Source organism: Syngnathus floridae, chromosome 6 (genome assembly GCF_059516105.1).
Source record: "Syngnathus floridae isolate MCC-2025c chromosome 6, RoL_Sflo_1.0, whole genome shotgun sequence".
Classification (NCBI taxonomy): domain Eukaryota; kingdom Metazoa; phylum Chordata; class Actinopteri; order Syngnathiformes; family Syngnathidae; genus Syngnathus; species Syngnathus floridae.
The window spans coordinates 9,567,758-9,589,255 of record NC_142418.1 but is presented as its reverse complement, the minus strand read 5'-3'; the positions used below and the strand labels follow the sequence as shown (position 1 = coordinate 9,589,255).

The window sequence follows — 21,498 nt, the reverse complement described above, 5'->3', positions numbered from 1 at the left end:
AAAAAAAAATGGTTTCAAGTGTCGATAGTCAATTTGTTGTGCGATTTACCTTAGTTCTCACGGCTTCTAACTGACTTCCTAATCAATGCAACGTTTGTAAAATTATTCATTTGCAGGTAAGGCACCTCATTGACACAGGAGAGTCAGCAGAGATGCGCATAGAAAGAGAGAATGTGATCAACTCATCAACACCAAAGTTGACCAGGAATGGTTTGTATTTTCTTCACCTTGTCTATGCATACAAATACACAATTCAATTTCATAATTCATTAGTGAAGGATTCTTCTCCAAAGTAATTATGTAATGCTGGCCTATTTCCACTGTAGACAATTGTCTGCTTGACAAGCAGTTGCAAGGTAACACAAACCCAAATGCATGGTATTGCTCTTCGGGGATGAATAGTTTTAACAAATTTGTGGTTTTCTACTTCATGCTCAAAGACTAGCAATGTTGTAACTGCTGGAACATGAAAATACTTTTGCGTCATACTAACTAATCATTGACTCATTACAGTACATTCAACTTTCATTCATTCACACATTCAACAAGGATTTGAGTTCTGCATCCTCTCCTAATCTTTTCATTTGCATCCCATGTCATCTTTATGGCTGTGAACATTTGTCTCCTCATAGTTCATTACGTTTCCTGATGAACTTGGTTTATACTGGCACTAACATGGCTTATAAAGCTATGGATGATGAAGCCTTTACGAGTAATGAGTCTCTGCACAGCCTCAGCCTGACTGATAAGATTTTAGTCCAGCAGGAGATGCATTATATGGTCAAAATTATTTGGACACCTTGTGATGACACTATTGGCACTTTGAAAGAACATGCTAATAGTTTATACCACAAAAAGATGTATTATAGCTGAAGAATGTATCACATTATAAGTATTTCATATCAGTCTATTGATTTTAATCAAAATAAGACAACCACAAACTGGAAGAAAGCAATTATCCAGAGAAAATATGCCAATCAAAATATCATTTAGAAAAACTCATTTCAAGGAATGTACTCTGTACACTGATGTTGTGTAATGTTGCGCAATGTTCACGCTCATGCTCCCACAGTACTGCTGTAAATGATGATGTAAAGATGCTACCTGAATGCGTTAGTACAGTTACAAATGCATGTTATTTAAAAAAAAAAAAAGTGATGTAGGCCAAATCCTAATTGTTGTAGTACATGCATTGTTTAATCAAGAGGTGTGTCCAATTACATTTTCCATATAGTGTTTGTGCAGTGCTATGCAAAAATGGTTGTCATCCATGTCAAGGGATATTGCAATACTGTATTCGCCTGTCTTTTCAGAATCCATCGCTCGGTCCAGTAAACTTCTCAATTGGTGCCAGAGACAAACAGAAGGATACAAAAATGTTTGCGTCAAAGACCTCACCATGTCATGGAAGAGCGGCCTCGCCTTGTGTGCGCTCATCCACCGATACAGGCCAGATCTCATGTGAGTATCTGAATTGCGCAAATGCCCAAACCAAGTATAGCAACTTGGTACAGCGTGTTTTTTTTACCACACTTTCAATCATGTATTCTGCCCAGTTTAGATTGGTTAAATCTTAGTTTTGTTTGGGGTGACCGGCCTGTTGTGTTCATTGCATAATTCTGTTTATTGTCTGGTTTGGACCTGGCCTTTTTTGTTATGCATCAGTAATGAGGTGACAGACACTACTCATAATGGACTCCTTGAGAGTGCATTCCTCCTTAATCGCATTCACACGCACATGCATGCATGTGCACATAGAGCTATGATGTTAGTTCAATGGTCTCTCGAGGCAGCATAGCAGTTAACAAAAGCTTTTAGTGTCGTCACAGCCGCTTTAGGGTTGGGAGTTTGAATTTTACATCTACACTGTGTAAAAGGATGTCAAATGAGGTTTGAGAGGCTGCACTCAGTGCTTGATTGAATGTACTCTTTCTAAATGGTAAAAAATGGAGAGAACTGTGTGCCACGCAAAACATGGATTTCATGATCCTTAGCAGAATCTGTATTTTGCATATATTATTTACAAAAAGAGAGGCCAAGGACAGGAGAGCTTTGACTTGTACCCAAAATCCCAGTTCTGTTATTTTGGGTGCGTTTGGAAATATTCTCAGAATGCGCTGCTTCAGACTGACATGCCAAGACTCAGCCTTGTTCAAATGTGCCATTTGGTTTTTCAGAAATCTCCAAACAAAGAAGTACCGGAACCCATTGCATTAGGCAGCTGGAAAGAGATCACGAATGAGTTGCTGATTGTTTTATAACATTAGACTGCATTCGTAAAAGGGGAGCACGCTCTTCCTCTCTGAATACACACTCGCTGTCTGAGTGGTATGAGAGAGGTTAGAGTGAATTTCCGAACGCTGCTGTCTTGTCTGCAGCAACTGATGACAAAGCCTCAGCTTCGAAATACTATTATTTTTTATTATTTTTCTTTTTAGCTTAAAATTGTTTACCTTAACTAAAATCACACAATGCATTGTGGCCACGAATAGAATCCAACTGTTTTGATAAGATTCATCATGTCTCCGTAAATTATATAAGGCAGTTCTTTTTGTTCAGGCAAGTGAAAAAATATTTGCTTGTACCTCAAATTATTGCTCACAATTTGTGACAAAAATTGCCCAAGCAGTGCCTAGTATCTTGACACTGTGTATTTTAGTCTTATCAACTTTTATCATTGTTGTTGTTTTCCCTTTTCACCACCCACAGTGACTTTGACACTCTGGATGAGCGAGACCAGGAAAAGAACAACCAGTTGGGTTTTGACGTGGCCGAGCGAGAGTTTGGCATCTCACCGTGCATGACTGGCAAGGAGATGTCATCTGTGGTGGAGCCTGACAAACTTTCAATGGTCATGTACCTCAGTCAGTTCTATGAGATGTTTAAGGACACAGTGCCACCTGGAGGTGAGAATGAGATTGTACTAACATGTCAGCATTTATAACTGAATCATCTATAATCCCACGTGTGTGTGTGTGTGTGCGCGTCTCAGCATTTTATCATCATTGTTTTATGTTTCAGATAAACAAAATCTGAGTCCAGAAGACAAGGCTGCTCTTATGGCAAGCACCAAATCGCCTATCTCCTTTTTTAGTAAACTTGGACAGAGCATAGCAATCTCAAGGAAACGTAACCCCAAGGTCAGAGTTGCAACCTAAGAATCTGAATATTAAATAGATGTTGTTGCAGCTGGAGTAATAGCATGATCTTTCATGAACAGGACAAAAAGGAGAAGGAGGTTGACAGTTTGGGGAAGAGGAGAAAAACCAGCCAGTCTGAAGATGTGAGTTCTTATAAAACATGTGGATGGATGGATGGATGGATGGATGGATGGATGGATGGATGGATGGATGGATGGATGGAACATTAAAATTGCTCACACTCAATATTCATGCAAATCTTGTAAAAAGGGGAACGAGAAAATTTAAATGTGATATTTAATGGGCCTTGTGGTGAGTTTTTGGGTACTGTGAACTCCAGTGAATTTGGGATGAAATGAAAATTCTGCAGATGCATGATTTTATTTTATTTTGCAGGGGTCTAAATGAAAAAGAATAACGTTCATGAGAAAAGCAAAACTAATGGTTAATTTATTTCCCAGGAGGAAGCATCTAAGGCTAGTCGGGCGGACAGACCGGCTCTTCCTGCACTCCTGTCAGAGAGGAAGACGGACTCTACTGCTGGAGGGAACAACAATAAAGTCAAGGTTATGGCTACCCAGCTGCTTGCCAAATTTGAGGAAAATGCTCCCCCGCAGGGTTCAGGACTGAAAAGACAGGTATGTACACTACAGTTTGTATAGTTTTGTTTTTCATTCCCATGTCAAATATTTTGCTCAAACAGAGAGACTAGACGTTTGTCTCATGAGGAGGGTGTAGGCGCTTGCTTTAATGAGATGTGGTCCAGAACGGACATTGGTCAGGCAGACTATTGTTTCTGTTCCATGTAGGCGACCTCACCGTGCTGGACTCTTGCTTGAGCCCTGAGCTTTCGTGTGGACGCGTGTTATAGCTACACTGGGCAGCATTGTTGAAGCACAAAGAACGACTCTTAACCCTTCAGGCTCTTTTAGAATAATACATAATGTACAGTACGTCAGAAACTGCCTATTGTACAACATAGCTGCTGTCGCCAATGTCAGTTTATTGAAATTTTCCTTTCACTATTCCACTTGTCAATGTGTATAATGATGGTTATGGCTCTTTGAGCATGGTCCTGCCACAGCTGTTGTTTTCTTAGTTTTGAACACATTATGGATGTTCCATCCATCCATCACTTCTTTGTGTGTTTCTCTTCCCTGTTCACCCTTCCATCATGGTTTGTTCCATGATGGCTTGCATGCCTTTTTACGCCATTGCCGACCACTATTCCTCATCTTTACACAACCACAAAGGGGGACTCTTTGCCCAATCTGGACTGTATCTTGCACCCATCACCACCAAAACCCCTCGAGCCAATCCGCCTAGCACCTGTACCAGCTTGGAGAAAGGTAAAAAAGTGACCTTCCCTTTCCCTGTAGAGATTCCCAGCGACTCATCAACTAACGATGTTCAGCATCATCAAATTAGATTTGAACTTGTGTGAGTCCCTAATTAACATTGCAAATCTCTGGTATTACTCACAGAACTACTAAACCAGGTGATATAGGATATTTGCCGTGTGGTGTTAAAAAAAAAATGTGTGAGCATTTTTCCCCCCTTGCTTCTCCTGTCCTGGTTCAGAGACGCACACAGCAGCAGGAGCAGCTGAGCATTCGCTACAAAGAAAAGATCAAGTGTCAGACGCTGCCCAACAGAGGGGAGCAGGTATGATTAGTGATGCTCCCCAAGTAGTACTCCATCATTCCAACCCTTTCTAATCCCCAAAGGTCCAGTTTCACCATGTCCGAGATATGCTGGGGGGAGGGTATTAATATTTCATTTTTGCTCAAGATTAAAATGTGGTAAACTGATGTAATTTTCCCCTGTTTTCCACACAATAATCAAATGATATATTTTGGTTTAAACATTTTAATCATAACATATGCAACTAATGTACAGTACATGTTCAAATTATCCACCCATCCAATTAAAGTAAATCCAAATATTTTTTACTGCAGTGAATGGATTTGCAAAACAAAGTAGGAATGTAGTTTGTATAGTTATGCACCGGGCAGTTTTTATTTTGCAGCATCTTCCACAAACTAGACTACGGCAATGGAAAACTAATTATGCCATGCCGTCAGGAGCAACTATAAACGTTCCACCTAACTGCAGCACAGTATTTATTGAACAAAATCACACTGGCGCCAAAATTCCATGCAGCCCTCGAAGCCCCATTTTCACTCCTTACTTCAAAAGATCCAATAACTAACATCTGTCAACATTTAATGCCAAGAATTTAGTTACCGTTAACGTAAAATGGCACAATAATGGAAAAGAGCAATATGTCTACAATATAGTATCCAGTGGAATCAAACTTTTTTGGGAGATTTTCATTTTTTCATATTGCTGCTGCTGTTAGTGTGTGTGCGTGTGCATGAATGTGCTGAAACTAATCAATAGCTTTGGTATCCAGCTCCCCACTGAAATAATTTGTTTGTGTTGAGTTGTTAGTTGGTGTAATTCATTTTGAAATGGTATTGGTGGGAAATAAGAATCTGATTTGGTCCACTAGACTAGTGATGCTCAATACCCCCTTTTTTTTCTCGGACCGATACTGTTACAAGTATTCACTCTTGATTACTCAATACTGATATTGAGTACTGATACCACTAGTATTACTAGTATTATAGTATACTTGTATTATTTTTTAAAGTAAGTTGTTGCTTTTGGTACTTGATTTAAGTGGCTGGTATCGGCATTCTTCATAAGTACCCGATACCTTGAAACAAAAACGCTATCAGGCCTGTTAACTAGCTGGTATCGGTATTCGCCCATCCCTAATCTAGACGTCATCACCTTGATGCTAAATCTGCTGTTCCTCGTCCCTCAAGGCCAGAAGTGTTGCTGACCAAGCAGCCAGCTCAGGCTCTCGGAGCTGCCCAAAGAAAACCATTCTCCTTTCTTCCTCCTACTCCACTTCTTCGCTCTCTCTCCACACCGAGGTGACACACATTCTGCTGCGTTTGTCCATTTGTACTTGCCTATCTCGGCCCATCTACTTTACCCCGACTCGCTTTCAACCTGTTGATGCCTGTTGTTAGTTTAAATATGACCTCTCTTCCTGTGTAATTCTAGAATAGTGCTCTCATGCTTTCTTTCCTGTCACCATACATTCTTTTTTTATAACATTAGCGTAAATGTGTAGGGATTTGGCAGAACCATTCATAATCAAGCACAAGGGTGCCATACACCGAAATAACATGCACAGCTCTTTCTGTTAGACTATTTCTGCTTAATCCAAAATGTTCATCCAGCCAAATTATCTTTGCCTTCAAGCATTTGGATGTCACTCCAGATGAAGAGGAGCTTGAATACTACGAGAAGCCCGTGAATTGCGGGGTAAAAGGACTGCTTGGATACTCACATTTTCATATTTTCTTCGACCTGTCATGGCACGAATATTATTTGCATAGTATTGACTAAGCTACATGGCTATTTGTATGCCATTGATGTTGAGTTTTAATGGCGTATCCTGCGTAGGAGTGGAAGCCATTGCATCTAAATGATCCAGGACCTATCCATGTGCCGAGTATACAGGAGAGGGCTGACTGCCTTTTCTCCAAGTTTAAGGGAAAAAATGATAAGCCACCCAAGGTGAACACTTTGCATGGCTGTGCTGTGACTATCAAACGTGGTATTCAAATGTAGGATACCAATTACTCAAATTGGGAATGCTCATGGATTGTAAAACACTTTTGATACGAATGCCTTACAGTCTAGTAGTTGCACATTCTAATCATCTAATTTCCCCTTTTGAACTTTATCTATGAAGCCCAAGAAAAAGCCGTCCCGTTTCTTTTTAGAGCAGTGGTACTTGGCCCGAGGCATCACTGAGCACTCAAGCTCGTCGCTCTCCTCTTCTGAAACTTGTAGAAAGGTTAGCTTTTTAGTGTAACCTCATTGAAACGAATGTCGAACAATTATATGTATTCTAACACAATCAACATAGTTTTTGCTTTTGTCGCCATTTTCTATAATCACTCAAAATAATTTAAAATGTTCCTGATTTGAAACGTACATTTGGTTATTGGTTAATGTATTCTCCTGCAGAATCCAGCAAAGTCTTTGTGTTCAGCTGTCCCAATGCCCTTATATGTGCTTAGTATTCAGGAAAGGGCCGAGCAACTTGCTTCTCAGTTGGAGGGCAAGTCAACTGGAGCCAAGGTGAAACGTCATTATTTATTACTTTGATCATTTTTTTATTTTTCAGTTCTTGATGCGCATTGACACATTTTGTGGAATGGTTTCTGGGGGACAATTCCCGTCTTGCTCCTGACTAAATAGACACATAGTGTACCAGGAATGATCTAAAATTGGTTAGACATGCATGTCATTATTGTTATTGTAGTCTTCTTTAGAAATGTCAGTTTTTCTGTACTGCTGAGAACATAAATGCAGTCTCTTGGTGCTTAAATAAGACTACATTATAGAGAAACAAATATTGTTCCAGTTGCAGAGCACGCTATACAAGCTAACAATCTGGGACCTAATCCGGTCTCAGATTAATCTTCACTACTAATTGACTACTTAAACAAAAATGTGTTCATTCTTCCCCCAATTGTCATGGAACCTAAGAAAAAACCCTCAGGTTTTTTCATGGAACAGTGGCACCTGGCCCGAACCCAAAGTGCCTCTGATTCTTCTCTTTCTTCTGACACCTTGAGACAGGTAGCGTCTTTTTGGCTTTGAAAAATAAATGCAGTGTATTGACGCTAACACACACTATACCCCGTGTTCACCCAGGAAAGTCTTACTTCTTCAAGTGCTTGTGATATGTAGTAACTAATTCATAACATTAGATTTTCACGTTTGCTTCGGTCTATAATTATCTAATATTGTGCAGTTGTGTTGCAGTCATTTTTGTATGCGAGTGTGCGTGCATGTGTGTGAGTTTTAACTGAAAAGATAAAAATAATATTGCTTTAAACTCTTGAAAGTTTCATTTATCCCTTAAAAAATGCCTGGTAGCATCCCTACATGACAAGTGCCACAGACAAGAACATCCACACATTGTACTGATAACATCAATGGTTGAGAAGTGCTTTTTACTGCACGCAAGTCTTTGCCTGCATTTGGTGTGCGTCTTCATCCGGGTTCAAAAGGCTCAGTATACTCGCTGTCCCTGGACTGAGATATCATCCCACGTGCAAAACTCTGGGATTTTCCTTCTGAAAGGAGGGGGTTTAGGAGTGAGCAGGTTGAGAGGGATCATTGATCATCCTCATTCTTAGCAGATAGAAAAAAGTTCACACACTATCATTCTCAAGAAGTTCTTCGGACAACTTTACTGAGTGAGCTGTCTCCCCTTGAGGGCTATAATGCCTTTCTTTAAGGACATGCTAATGTTGATGAACTGGGAACCTCGTTCCTTTTGCTTGACTTCAAACTCGACCTGAACCTCGATTTTACACCATTCGAATTCATGCGACTTTCTGTCTGACCCAATTTTTTTCGTCGTTGCATTTCTTTCATAAAATGTCAAAAGACCTTTATGTGTGTGAGAATTCACGGTGACAGACGGCAAAAGGACCCCTTGGGCTGCCCAACAACATGACCGATCTAAATTAATGTAGCTCCCTAAAAACATGCATTTCCAAAGAACAAGACTTTTTATACAATGTGCTTTTGGGGTTAATGCATATTATTTTCTTACGATACTTAAAATGTTTTTTTCAGTTGAAGTCCTAGATCGAACCTTCTCTTCATCTTAATTTACTTTTTGATTGGTGGTAGTTTAGTCACTGTTAACTTGGGATGGATGATGGTGTCCGTTGGTTAAAGTCAAGTCTGAAACTAATTGTAACATAACTACAGATACCAGCCGTAAGTGGGATTCCACGTGAAAACATTTTGTGATTCAAAATCAATTGCTCATTCCCATCCTTAGTGAATTTGTTTTAGTCCTAAATTGCAGCAGTGCCTTTACTTTGTTTGTGACATTTCCCCGAATTACACCATTGCTTGCATGTACCCATTCCTGTGTTCCTTCCTTCTCATCTGCATCCCCTTTTTATGTTGTCTTTTCATTTTCCTGCATCACTTTCTTCTTTTTCTCCCTGTAATACTTTTCATAGCACTATGTAAGGATGTACACAGGGGGAGTTAGCTCATTGGCTGAGCAGTTAGCCAATCAGCTTCAGTCGCAGGATGAGCCCAAACGATTACCTGAGAAAAGAGATTTGGTAAGCAATCAATGGCATGTGACCGCATTGATCTGTCTAATGTGTAGTCGTGCTCAGTGGATTGATCTGTCTAATGTGTAGTCATGCTCAGGGGTTGCTGCGATAATAGGAGCGCATATTCAACAAGTATCAGCAGTTTGTGATAGTGCTGTGTTTGTAGCTCCTCTGGATAGTAATGCATAATGAGATTTCACTTTACACTTTGTATCAGCACATTTCTGAAGCTGCTGCGTGTGTGAGTTTGGGCCTTGATGATACATATGACCACCCGCTAGTGCTTTTATTTTGCCGGTTGCTGATGTGTTCAAATATCTTTCCACAGGGCTCCCTCAGAAAAGAATTCCCCGTCAATATCGGAGGCAGCGATGTTTGTTTTTTCTGCCGGAAACGAGTGTACGTGATGGAAAGGCTGAGCGCAGAAGGGAAATTCTTTCATCGCAGCTGCTTCAAGTGCGACTACTGTGGGACCACACTCCGACTGTCTTCCTACGCCTTCGATGTGGAGGACGGTAAGGCTAAAGCTATTCTCAATATGTTATTGAGCCCACCTGTATGTGAAAGATCTTACCCATGACCACTTGATGATATTAATAAAAAATGAAACATCAAGAGATAATTGCTTTCCACCCAAAGTATGATGCTTAAAGCAACCAGAGGAATACTGCCACTTGCCCTTTGCTATTTGCTCAAATTGTCTCACTCATGCCCATTTTGATAGACACGCTGATGGCTACAATCCTTAGAGTGGAAATGAGGCATTTTCAAACGTCCCTTGGTACTAGGTGCAGAAATATAAACACATGGTGATTTGCTTTTTGTGTCTGTCTTTTGTAAATATTAGCTCCTGAAGAAATGCAAAAAGCCTATTGGTTATGCTGTAGTATGCTGTATTGTATGTTTTTTTTTTTTTTTTTTTTATATAAATATTTCTGTTTATTTTTATCTACAGGTAAATTTTACTGCAAGCCACACTACTGTTATCGTCTGTCTGGCTCTGCTCAAAGAAAGAGACCCGCACCTTCTCCCACCCCAGCTCCAAGCACATCTAAGGTATATGATTGATGGGAATTCTTGATAAAAAGTGAAGAAAAGTATAAATAGTCTTTTAAATAGTTGAATGGAAAGGTAAGGTCCATCAGCTTGGGGCTGCTACCAACTGTCTTTCCACCTTTGCAGGAGAACCAGGAGCCCACAACTCCTGCGACAATGGTAGATACCCCCGGAAGGGCGACGGCGGTGGCAGGACCCTCAGCCGATATCCGGCCCTCAGGTACCCGACTTTCCTGTATTGCTATGGCTGCTGTGCCGTGCCAAAAGGGCATAGCTGTGGGTTGCGGAGTCTCTCTGCGTTCCGTCTGCCGCGCACTCTCTTCGACGTGCCACCAGGTGGCACACAACCCCCTTGACTCTCCCTTCCTGTGTAGCTACTGCATCTATCTCTTCTGCTGTTTCACCATCAATGCCCTGCTCAACATCCTTTAGCATGGCCCTCCCGCCCCTCTTTGATTTTTCTCCTCTCCTTGTTTATCTTCTCCTCCTCACTGACTTCTGTTGGACAATATAGTTTTACCTCTCGCACTCTCTCCTGTGATTGATTGTATTGACTCTCTATGCTTGCAGAGTGTTTGTGTAAATAGTGTAATTCATTGTCTCAGTGAATGATTTATTCCTTTAAGATGCATCATTTGTTATGTTAAAGCCTGTAGTCCTCTTGTAAATTTGCACTGGCAGCTGAAGCATCGCTAGCAGTGTTCTTGAAAAAATGAATGATGCATCTTAAACTATGTAATTTTTCCCCCTGTCTTGGAAATTAAAGAGTTGAATAGAGTTTTCTTAAGTCAGCTTTTGAGGTAGAAATGTTAAATATATGTAAAAATAAATGAATTCACCTGCACCTTGGCAGTAAAGCTAACTCTTTTGGCATGCATGTTTCAACGAAGAACCTCTTTCCAAATTTTGTTTTTGTGAATGTAACCACTAGTGGCCCGTTTCTGCTCACTTTGCCTCCTCCCCGTGTGCCGTGTTTCTTATAAAGCCTGCTTCTTGATGTTTCTCTGTGAAACAGTAACTCACTTTTGCTACAACCTACTAGACTAGTCAACTTACCACTCTGTGACCAAGTGTCTGTCTCTATCAGTGCTTTTGTGAGCTTTACCTTTACCCTTCCTTTCAGAGCATCTTAAAACTGCCAGCTGAGATTTACGTACTTTATTTAGTGCCTGTGATTGGACCCTCTCTGCTACCCACTTCTACTGTATCTTTAAGCTCTCTTTTTAAATATTACAGCAGTATTAGCAGTGCAATAACGGTGCAAACATAGTTGTTTGATGTTCAATGCAGAATAGAGGCTTTAGACTCATCATAGGGACTTAAGTCGGGCCTGTAACAGTGCAAGTGTAGAGTTCCAGTTGACTTTAGGTTTAAATATGGTATATATGTAAATAAAATGAATATGCGTGGTGTCCCATTAACCAGGTAATATCTCATTCATGGTCAGACAACAAACTTTCCATGGTTAGGGATATCTCTGACAACTTGGCATTAGCGGTTTCACTTTCAGCAGACAAATGTAAATAGTTCTGTGAAAATTTCTCGTGGTCTGTCAGGGATGGAGCTAGAAAGCAGTTTTAGGGTCTGGATTTGTTGCGGTGAAAAGATAAACTCAATTGAAGTTCACGAAGAAAATAAGAATGATGAACTACTTCCTTAACACAATCAGTATGACTCCCAAGTAAGAATAATAAAGTTTTAGTATTTGCTTCTCAGGTTGGGAAAAAGGCAAAGCACCTACCATGCACCATGATGTGCTATGCTGTATATGTTTGTTGATATTTGTTTTAAAAGTAAGAGCGAACTCAATAAATTCAGTGATAGATTTAAATATCGCTGTCTTCTTGTCACTTTGTCCTGTGTGCATATATACAAGTTTGTGGAGCCATGGTCGCAATGAATGTTAATAACTTTTCAGACAAACACGCACGCATGCTCACGCACACATGAGCACACACGCACTAAATTATTGAATTGTTCGGGTTATATATATAAACACACATTTCTGTTCCGTAAACCCCTTTGTTATGGTGACAGCTGTTGTGAAACACAATATTGCTTCCCCCCCCCCTCCACTTTTAATAAGATGCAAATTTTCGCTTTTCACAAGCCGATCTGAGGGCTATCCTCTGCGTATAGGTGTGGTCAACTGTACTTAGTTGTCAGGCGTGCCCTTCTGAAACACTTATGTTTCACATGGGGTCTCTCTCCACATTCTTCTTCTCAAACTCAGTACCGGAAGCCAATGGCCTGCAGGAGCCAAGCCTCGCAAAGCGACTTCGTGGAACACCCGAGCGAATTGAGCTGGAGAACTACCGACTGTCCATGCAAAGGGAGGATGAGTTGGAGGAGGTGCCAGAGGAGACACTGGCAGAGCATAATCTCAGCAGTGTGCTGGATAAACCCACGGACATCGACCTGGGCTCCAGGTAACAGCTGGAATACAAATGTCCTTTTTTTTTTTTTTTAAAGAAACATTCCGATATATGATGATGATAGCAATTATTTATTTATAGCATCTTTAAAAATACATGTGTACAAAGTTTCATGAAACAAAATGAGATTAAATTCCAAGTATATAAATATGCAAAAACACACTTGCTGCCATGAGATCTATCACAAACAAATGATTGAAGATCCTAGGTATGCAAAAAACAACAAGATTCATTTAAGATTCAAGAGTTTTTATTCCCCATGTTTGAGCGGGCCAAACAAGGAATTTGACTTCGGTACATCACAGCCTCTGTTCAGCATTTAGGTGACTAACAACAACACTCAGGACATGTGAAAAATGGCAGATATTCTCAAACATCCCCTGATCTTAAACTCCCAAGAGGGCAAGGAAAAACTCAAAACTCCAGCTAGGGGAAATGAGAAACCTTGAGAAGAGACCACAGATGGGAGGGTCCCTCTTCTAGGATGACCAGGCTGCAATGGATGCAGAGAGGACACATAGTACAAACAGTGTAGACAATTCAAAAAAGGTGTGGAGACCAGGATGTTATTGCACAGTAATGACTCTGAGACTCTAAGAGTGGTGTGAGTTCATCAGAGCAACAGCCTGGGGGAAGATGCTGTCTCTGTGTCTGCTGGTTTTAGCGTACAGAGCTCTATAACGCCGTCCGGAGGGGAGTAGTTCAAACAGACTGCAACCTGGGTGAGAAGGGTCTGTAGAGATGTTAATTTAATTACAATTGGAAATCAGACCAAAAGGGTTGATGGAGGATGAAAAAAAAAAACGTAACAATAATAATTCAAATATTAAATGGATAGTTAATAGTTTTTACTTTTAGCACCACATATCTGAGATTGGCGCGACGCAGATGGGAGTTCTTGTTTTGGCAATAAAACTAATGAGATGTAATATATAACTTGAAGACAAGTTACAAGCGATTGGTTTTGAGGTTTACACTAATTTGATGAGTTTGATCTCAGTTACTTCAGCAAAATTGGATAGGCTATTGTTAAAAATGAATTGTGCCTTGATTAAGAGCATCCTTTCCCAAATGTCCTTACTACTGCTGGATTGAAGGAAAGTGCTCACATAGACACATTTTCTTTATTAGTCTGTGTTTGCAAGGAAACAACACTTGCCTGACTTTTTTTTTTTTTGCAGTAGCTCAGATTCAGACATGGATGATGATGATGAACAAGATGACCAGGAGGAGGAAGAGGTGGAAGTTGAGTTGGAGGAGGACCAGCAACTTCACAGCCCCTCAGACCTTGGAGGCGTCCCTTGGAAGGAGGCAGTACTGCTCCACGCCCAACTTAGAGGTGGTGATGTAGAGGATGAGGCTCTCGCTGAACAAGATGAGGAAGATGACGATGAAGAGTCAAGCGAAGGTAGAGTTGTGACTGTGATTGTAATTTTATTTTTCCCCATTGGTCTTTTAACATTTGTTTTGTCAAGTCCGGATCATGCTGAGCTGTACTTTTGTTTGAAGTCAGTTTCATGTGTAATGTCTCAACACCTCTTTTATCTGTCCTACTTTTTCCACCTTTTCCCTTCTGTTAAATTTTGGGTGAATTTTTTTTGGGGTGGGCCTTTCCCATTGCCTCCGCCTGCTGGCAGAGGGGGATTACTGCCCCTGGGACAGGGAGCTCCAGTCAGGCCTTTGGCTGGAGTGCCTCACAGATGAAGATGATGTTTGTACTTTTAAAGGTAGCAGCAAAACTGCTTGTGGATTTATTTGCCGTTTCATATGAGTGTGCGAATGCCGGCTGGTTTGGTCTGCTTATTCAAGAATTGTGCCTCTTTGTTTTTTTTTTGGTTGCAATTTCACACATACACTGTAACTGTACAATTGCTATCTAATAGGTCATTCTCATTTGTGTGGCTTTTAAATACTAATCAAATAATGCCAGCCCCCTCCCCCCTTAATCTGCGCTGAAATTATAGGTTAACATTTTAACAGTTACAATTTCTTTTTAATCTTAATTTTTACTGTTTTGGCATTTTTTGCAGTCTATTCTAGTGCATGCAGCTGTGCCTCCATTATTCGAGTTGTATCTTTATTCTAACTTCCTCTGTGCCTCTCTCTCTTCCTTGTCATTTTGTGCTGTCTTTTCCCATTCTCCCGTTCTCCCTTTTCTCTACCTTCCCCAACTCTATTGTTGTACTTGTTCTTCATTTGTCCGCCCCAAATTACATCCGTAAAACATACGCATGACACCCTCATTCAGCCAAGAACCTACAAATTCAACAAGTCCTGCAGCCTTTGGATCCTCTTGCAATTCCGGATGTGGGGGGAACACACAAAGACTCTGAAACAGATGGAGGTGGCCAACTGGCCTCAGCCTCCTGGCCCGTTGAGCTCACGCAGCGTTCCTTTCCAGGTAAAGCACCCAGAGGAGCCAAGTTTGGGGAAAGTTTTGCTGGGCCCACCCTTGAAAAGTTGACCTCACTGGAATAAGGATTTAAGTATGTCTGATTATATCAGAGGAGGAGCCACCTTCCCCTGACTAACCTGATGCCATTTTTTCTTACATTTGCGTTACATTGCTTACATTGCTCCTGGAATGTCTAATCATGTGCTTTCTTTTAATTTTCCTTTTACAGTCATTGTTGTTCGTCTGGGGTTAAAAAGTTCTTCAACCCCCATCCCAGTACACCACGTAACCCTCTAGTCAATGCTTTTGAATTTTTATTTTTGTAGTTCCACTTTGTCGTTTTATGTTCTGGTTTTTTGTCCCATGTCTCCTGTTTCTTTACTGTTACTCCTTTGACACCCATCCCCTATTGAGCTGTATCTTCTGGTTTGAATGTAGCCCCTGCCCACACATCTGCCCGGCACGAAGCAGTGCGAGTCTGGTTGGATTCAATGTCTGGAGGTAGCACAGAATCATAAAGGATCATGACATCCTGTCTAAGACGCTGTCTATCTCTCGCTGTCTTTTGGCTGGCCTGTTGCAGCATGGACAAACGACACACTCACAAGCATGCTGGAAGGCTGCCATTCTAAAGAGTTAATTTTCCTGTAGTCTATTTATGACTTGTGTTTTCGTCTTGTCTTCTCACCCTTTCAAACTCCTGAAATGTCTTTTTTCTACACTTTTGTTGTCCTTTTAATTGAACACATTGCTGATACAGGTAGCTATCGATTCCTGCAAACTCTATTTCCTGCCCTAATGGGTGAACTATTTGGTTTTTCCTTTAGCTGTTTTGAACGCTGCTTTAATTGGTCTATTTACAAAGTAGGCAGTGGTGTTAAACTAAGTGTAAGTTGCATACAGTGATGGATATTTTTGGGTTCCAGTGTCCTTTATATGAAGAAGACTCACCTGCCATATAATACACCGCTGCTTATACTCTAACACAGGGATGGGCAACCTAAAAGATGGGGAGGGCTATTATTTTCCATCAGTACTCCAGGAGGTTCACACAGGGACATGTGCTTCCTAGCCAGATATGACAGAATTGCCATTTTAAATAAGGACAAAATGTGTGTGTATACACCATTTTTTATGTACATAAGAGTAATTAAATAAATGCATTCATATAAAAAAAAAGCCGCTTCTCAACTACAAAGATAAGCAAATGTTGTTATTGGAAAAAAAAAATCCCTGCGCAATGGGCTCTCTTGCATTACAAATTCCTTTCAAAGATGGTACAAAACTGCTGAACAACAAACAAACTTAAAGTGCACGAACTTATTCTGTACATTATACTACCATATGTTTTGCGTTTCTTAATTAATAGGCTGACTCACTCATCTGTCTAAAAACAGTACAGTATAGGGCAGTAAAGTTCATCCCCTCTGCATTGCAAGTGTACTAACCATCCATCACAGCCTCTTGTCCAATTAAGCCACCATACATGTACCTAAGTTTTGAAAAAGTGTTGCGTGTAGCCATGCTTTTGGAAGTCACAAATTTAGTACCGCATTGTGCTCTTCGAACAAACCATTATTATGAGGAAAAGAACATTTGTAGTGGAAATCTTTCATGACTGATAGAGGCTCTAAGCAAACTAGGCATATAGAGTTGCGTTTAATTTTGGTGACCATGTAAGCTATTTAACCTGAAAGGCAGCATTTTCTTCTCTGATGCTCAACAGTTTTTATGTTGGGGGCACTGGTGAGCAATGTCCGTTATTACTAATAGCTTTTAACTGCTTAGCTCTATACTAAAGGCTAGTACCTTTTTTTATTTTCAAAAATTAATCGAGTGCGGTCCATGGGTCGCCAGTTGCTCATCCCTGCTCTAACTCATGCTATATTTTGGTTGCTTCTGTTTTATTATATATATGGAAGATGCATGACTTTCTTTTAAGCTATGCTATAACTCTGCTTTTTACTTTTTACTATCATTTAGTTTTATTTATTTTATATTGTATAATATATTTTCTTTTGAAACAAGTATTTCTTCTGGGCCATTTTATTATTACTTATTTTCAACAATATTCTTCATCTTGATTAAAGTTTTATCTTTTTTTATCCCCCTGGCTGGATCTTTTTCTAGTCAGCTGTGGTATCTGACAAATTAACAGCTTTAAAGATAGCAGATAGATAAAAGCAGTGTTTAATTTGTGTTGTCAAATATTCATGACCAAAACGTTTACGGGCTTATTCTGTATTATTTCTGCCACACCAGAACCTTATGAGGATGATGATCTGGAAGCAGAAGCAGATAGCCCAGATATGGAACCTGGTACTGAACTAGACCAAGGTGAGTAGATAAACTCATCACCAAATTTCTATCAAAAGTTCTAAACCAGAAATAATTGAAGAACTACTTTATTAATGACATTTTAATTCTAGATGACATCCCCTCCGATGCTGAAGCTGAGGCACGTTTGCACCCGCCATTACACAGGGAAACTATTCCAGAGGAGGACAAAACATATGAAACTGTGGGATTGGCGGCAAATATAGGTACATGCCATTAGTCATTCAATTAAGCTTATTACTTGGATGTATTTCTCATATGACAAACATACCAACATATTTCCTATTAATATATTCAGGACAATCTAGCACTGAACCCATATTAAAGGGAGATGATGCTGTTCTATCACCAGTCTTACCTGCAATAGAGCCTGAAAGACAGGTCAGACAATCCCAATCCACTATTTTCAAAAGTATTTAATATTTCTTGAACTATCTTTGTTTATAGTTACTAGAAATATATTTTGACTCTCAGGTGCAGTCTCCAGACACCTGCTTTTTCCCAGAACAGCTACTTTTTGAGGAACCGAAAGTTGAAAAGAAAAAACCATCACCATCTTCCAACAGCCCTTCGCCTGTCTTTAACCCTTCCCCCGTTGCCTCTCCAGCTGGTGCCTCTGTGAAATCTCCCATCTCGCCTCTCACCAAGTTACCATCTAACTCCGGTGCCAGCTCTCCGGTTAATCCATCTGTCGAGCCTCTTGTCCAATCCCCCGTAAAGTCACAGGAAGCCTCTCCAATCCGTTCCCAGCCTGCTTCACTACCAGAAACATGCCCACCTAAGTCTCCGGTGTACCCTCACAGATCGATTTGCCCTCTCACCGGCAACCCACTCTCCCCAATATGTGCGCAACCTTTGCCCTGCCATGAACCTTCATCACCTGTGGCCTCTGAATCTCCAGTCAGAACACAGCCAATTTCAAATGTCACTTCAACACCATTGGCCAGAACTGACAGAGCCACACCAGATTCTGAGAATTCCTCAGCAGATGAATCTTTGTCTAAAAAGACTGATATTATTGAGGAATTTTGGTTAAAGAGTGCTGAGATCCGAAAGAGTCTTGGTCTTACCCCTTTAGACCGCAGTAGTAAAGTCTTGGAGAAGAGTGTTGTTTCGAGTCCAACACAAGACTCCACTCCTGTGAAGAAACAGGCTCTGGATGTGTTTGAGGACCAAAAGCCTGCGTTGCCTGGACGCACTGTAATTCGCAGACTCAACATCACTCTTGAAGGTCAAGTCATTACACCCATTGCCCCTGTGGAGGGTAAAAGTAATGTTACTGACACAAAAGAATTTAGCAGCAGCTCGGGTCTGGGCCTCAATGGTAGTTTGGCAACAAGCCAAACGGCAAACAGCGACAGCTATATTACCTCCGACTCCATCATGCTCACCCCGCCCTCCAGTCCACCCCCACCTGTGCCTATTAATCAATCCCCTGCGGTACTCAGGCAACAAAAACACCAAGTCCCTTGGAGAAACGGGACAGTAAAATCTCCATGCGAGCTTGCCAAAGAACCACCAGCCATAAACACACCTGTTCCTGCACAGAGGACCCAACCAAGTCCTCTATCTGCACCCAAACCTGCACCCAGGAAATTGGCCTCGCCATCAGTAGATCTTGCAGAAACATCCGCAGTTATCATGAGGGAGAAGAAGAAACCTCGGTCAGAGGAGCTGAGAAAGTCCTTTGTGGAGACGGTGGAAGAAATTCCGTTTGCTGACGATGTGGAGGAAAATTTTGATGAGCGAACGCCTGAGACGAGCATGAATAAGTTTTATACTCCACCTACCAGCAAAGTCAAAGTAGACAGGCCTCCATTTCACCTGGCTCTTGCAATGGAAAATGGCAAACCCATTATTCCTGTCAGCCCGGTCTCTAAGACGCAGCGGTCCACTCAGTTCTCTCCAGAGGCCAAAGAAATAGCTGAGGAGAGGATAAGGGCAAGAGAAAAGTCCATTAAAAGTCAGGCTCTTAAAGAAGCAATGGCTAAGCAACTAAATAAAATGAAAGAGTCCAACATAGAAGAGGGGGCCTCCCCTAAAGTGGCCTGGAGTGTCACCCCGGAGCTGTCAGGTAAAAGTAACAAGTCTTCAGTATCTCCCACGACGTCCGCCGTAAAAGCTCTGGAATCGAAGAAAGTAGAGACTCTACCCGAGCGTCTCTTCAGCAGCAACAGGAGTCTGGACAGCTCCGTGGCGTCCTCCGACAGCTCATCCACGAGTAAGAGCAAGAAACGAAGTTCTCTCTTCTCACCCCGCAAAAACAAAAAGGAGAAGAAGGCAAAGAATGACGCAAGCCGGCTTTCGGGCGCAGAAGAGACACCGCCCAAACACAAGTCTTTGTGGAAGACTGTCTTCTCAGGGTACAAAAAGGACAAAAAGAAGAAAGATGACAAGTCGTGTCCCAGTACACCGTCGTCCGGCTCTACCAATCAGGATTCTGGGAAGAAGAGAGCATCATCCCCTGTTGGAAAGTCGGCAGGTAAAGATTGATGCGTTGAAGTTAAAAAAAGAAAAAAATAGATTTGGGTGCCACTTGGTGCTTAACTCGGTTCTGCTTATTGTGCATGACAGATGGAAAGTCACGTAGAAACTTGAGCTTTTCTGAGGATTCAGACCTGTCATGTGACGACGTTCTGGAGAGATCGTCCCAGAAGTCAAAGGCAGATGTGAGTCATTATGAATGTTGCATCTTTCACACCACTGTTCTGTAGTGGCAGAAATCAAATATTTACTGAAGTGATTTTTTTTTTTCATCAACACCTAAAATATTGAGATTGTGTGAATGCATCTGGCTTTTACCTCATGAGAGTACTAAAGTACACAATATAGCCTTAAAGCAAAATATGCTTTCCAAGTGAATTTACATCAGTGATACAGTGAGGGCAATTTTTTTCTTTTTAAAAACATTGTCTTTGTGAATAATTTCCATTTCTAGCGACACACGGACATCTTTGACCTAGTATCAGGCATGCACAAGGAGGCAATGAAGGAGGAGAGAATGGATAAGGAGATAAGGAGGGAGTTAAAAGAAAGAAAAAAGGGGAAAGAGAGGCTCAAAGAAAGAGACCGGGGGAAAGCGGTTGTTGGCAAAAAGGAGAAAGACGATGAGGTATTTTGCAGGAGGTTCAGAAATGAATTTCAGGCAAATAACATGTTTAAAAATACTGTGTATTTACATTATTTTATGAGCACAGTTTCTATTTCAAATCCTATTTAAATAAAAATAAAACATTAAGTGTATTTAGTACCACTCATTCATTTATGATCATAATTAGATGTGTATTAGATAAATTATTAAATTTGACCAATAAATAATTATTTAAATCCTCTTTTGAAACAGTATGGTTAAAAAACATTGTTAAATCTACAGATTGGGCTAATAAAACAGTTGACAACAAAAGAGTTTTGTGATTTCAACACATGTTAATGCCTGAAATTCAAATATATTGTCTCCCCTGCATAGTGTGTGCTTCTGGTTGTCTAGATAGACCTGTATGGTTTTAGGGCTAGAGATACACACATACTAGGGCTGGGCAATGAATTGAAATTTAATCCTGATTTTGGCGTCTCATGATAATAAAGCATGCTTTAAAATGTTTAGTGACACCGCACTTGGAGTTTGTTGTAAAATTAAACACACAACCAAATGCATTACACATATTGTATATTTAAATGCTGCTAATAAAACTGAGGCTAGCAGTCGGGTAAAATCCTATTGACAGATTTGTAAAAAAAATTGTTCTGGTAAAGATGTTCAGCTATATAATAAATAGTTACAAAAACACTGTTGGAAGACAATATAACAATAGTCAAAGACGTGTATTCTTCCCAATTCGTAAAAATGAGTTGTAATTATAACATTTTGTTTTACTTTATTATATTTATTGAAGCGTGTGCTGCACTCTTGCAGGGCACAGCATGAACAGATGTTAATTCATTTTTATTTATTGATA

General features: G+C 40.6%; 1 protein-coding gene across 3 annotated transcripts in view; it reads left to right on the top strand.

Annotated features, from left to right (window-relative positions):
- The window catches only part of mical3a (microtubule associated monooxygenase, calponin and LIM domain containing 3a), a 51,783-nt gene that overhangs the window by 12,865 nt on the left and 17,420 nt on the right, over positions 1-21,498 (top strand). Inside the window, exons 11-39 of one of the 3 annotated variants that reach the window (XM_088378051.1) lie at positions 117-210; positions 1,314-1,461; positions 2,710-2,906; positions 3,022-3,140; positions 3,221-3,283; positions 3,602-3,778; positions 4,394-4,489; positions 4,722-4,805; positions 5,975-6,085; positions 6,420-6,482; positions 6,624-6,737; positions 6,916-7,020; positions 7,194-7,307; positions 7,719-7,811; positions 9,218-9,325; positions 9,648-9,834; positions 10,275-10,375; positions 10,502-10,595; positions 12,609-12,804; positions 13,992-14,218; positions 14,448-14,537; positions 15,059-15,211; positions 15,644-15,706; positions 17,468-17,542; positions 17,635-17,748; positions 17,841-17,923; positions 18,017-20,024; positions 20,117-20,211; positions 20,481-20,654. In XM_088378051.1, coding sequence (XP_088234177.1) covers positions 117-210; positions 1,314-1,461; positions 2,710-2,906; positions 3,022-3,140; positions 3,221-3,283; positions 3,602-3,778; positions 4,394-4,489; positions 4,722-4,805; positions 5,975-6,085; positions 6,420-6,482; positions 6,624-6,737; positions 6,916-7,020; positions 7,194-7,307; positions 7,719-7,811; positions 9,218-9,325; positions 9,648-9,834; positions 10,275-10,375; positions 10,502-10,595; positions 12,609-12,804; positions 13,992-14,218; positions 14,448-14,537; positions 15,059-15,211; positions 15,644-15,706; positions 17,468-17,542; positions 17,635-17,748; positions 17,841-17,923; positions 18,017-20,024; positions 20,117-20,211; positions 20,481-20,654 — 5,346 coding nt within the window. The remainder of the gene's footprint in view (positions 1-116; positions 211-1,313; positions 1,462-2,709; positions 2,907-3,021; positions 3,141-3,220; positions 3,284-3,601; positions 3,779-4,393; positions 4,490-4,721; positions 4,806-5,974; positions 6,086-6,419; positions 6,483-6,623; positions 6,738-6,915; positions 7,021-7,193; positions 7,308-7,718; positions 7,812-9,217; positions 9,326-9,647; positions 9,835-10,274; positions 10,376-10,501; positions 10,596-12,608; positions 12,805-13,991; positions 14,219-14,447; positions 14,538-15,058; positions 15,212-15,643; positions 15,707-17,467; positions 17,543-17,634; positions 17,749-17,840; positions 17,924-18,016; positions 20,025-20,116; positions 20,212-20,480; positions 20,655-21,498) is intronic. The other 2 variants (XM_088378049.1, XM_088378050.1) reach the window with 2 other exon arrangements.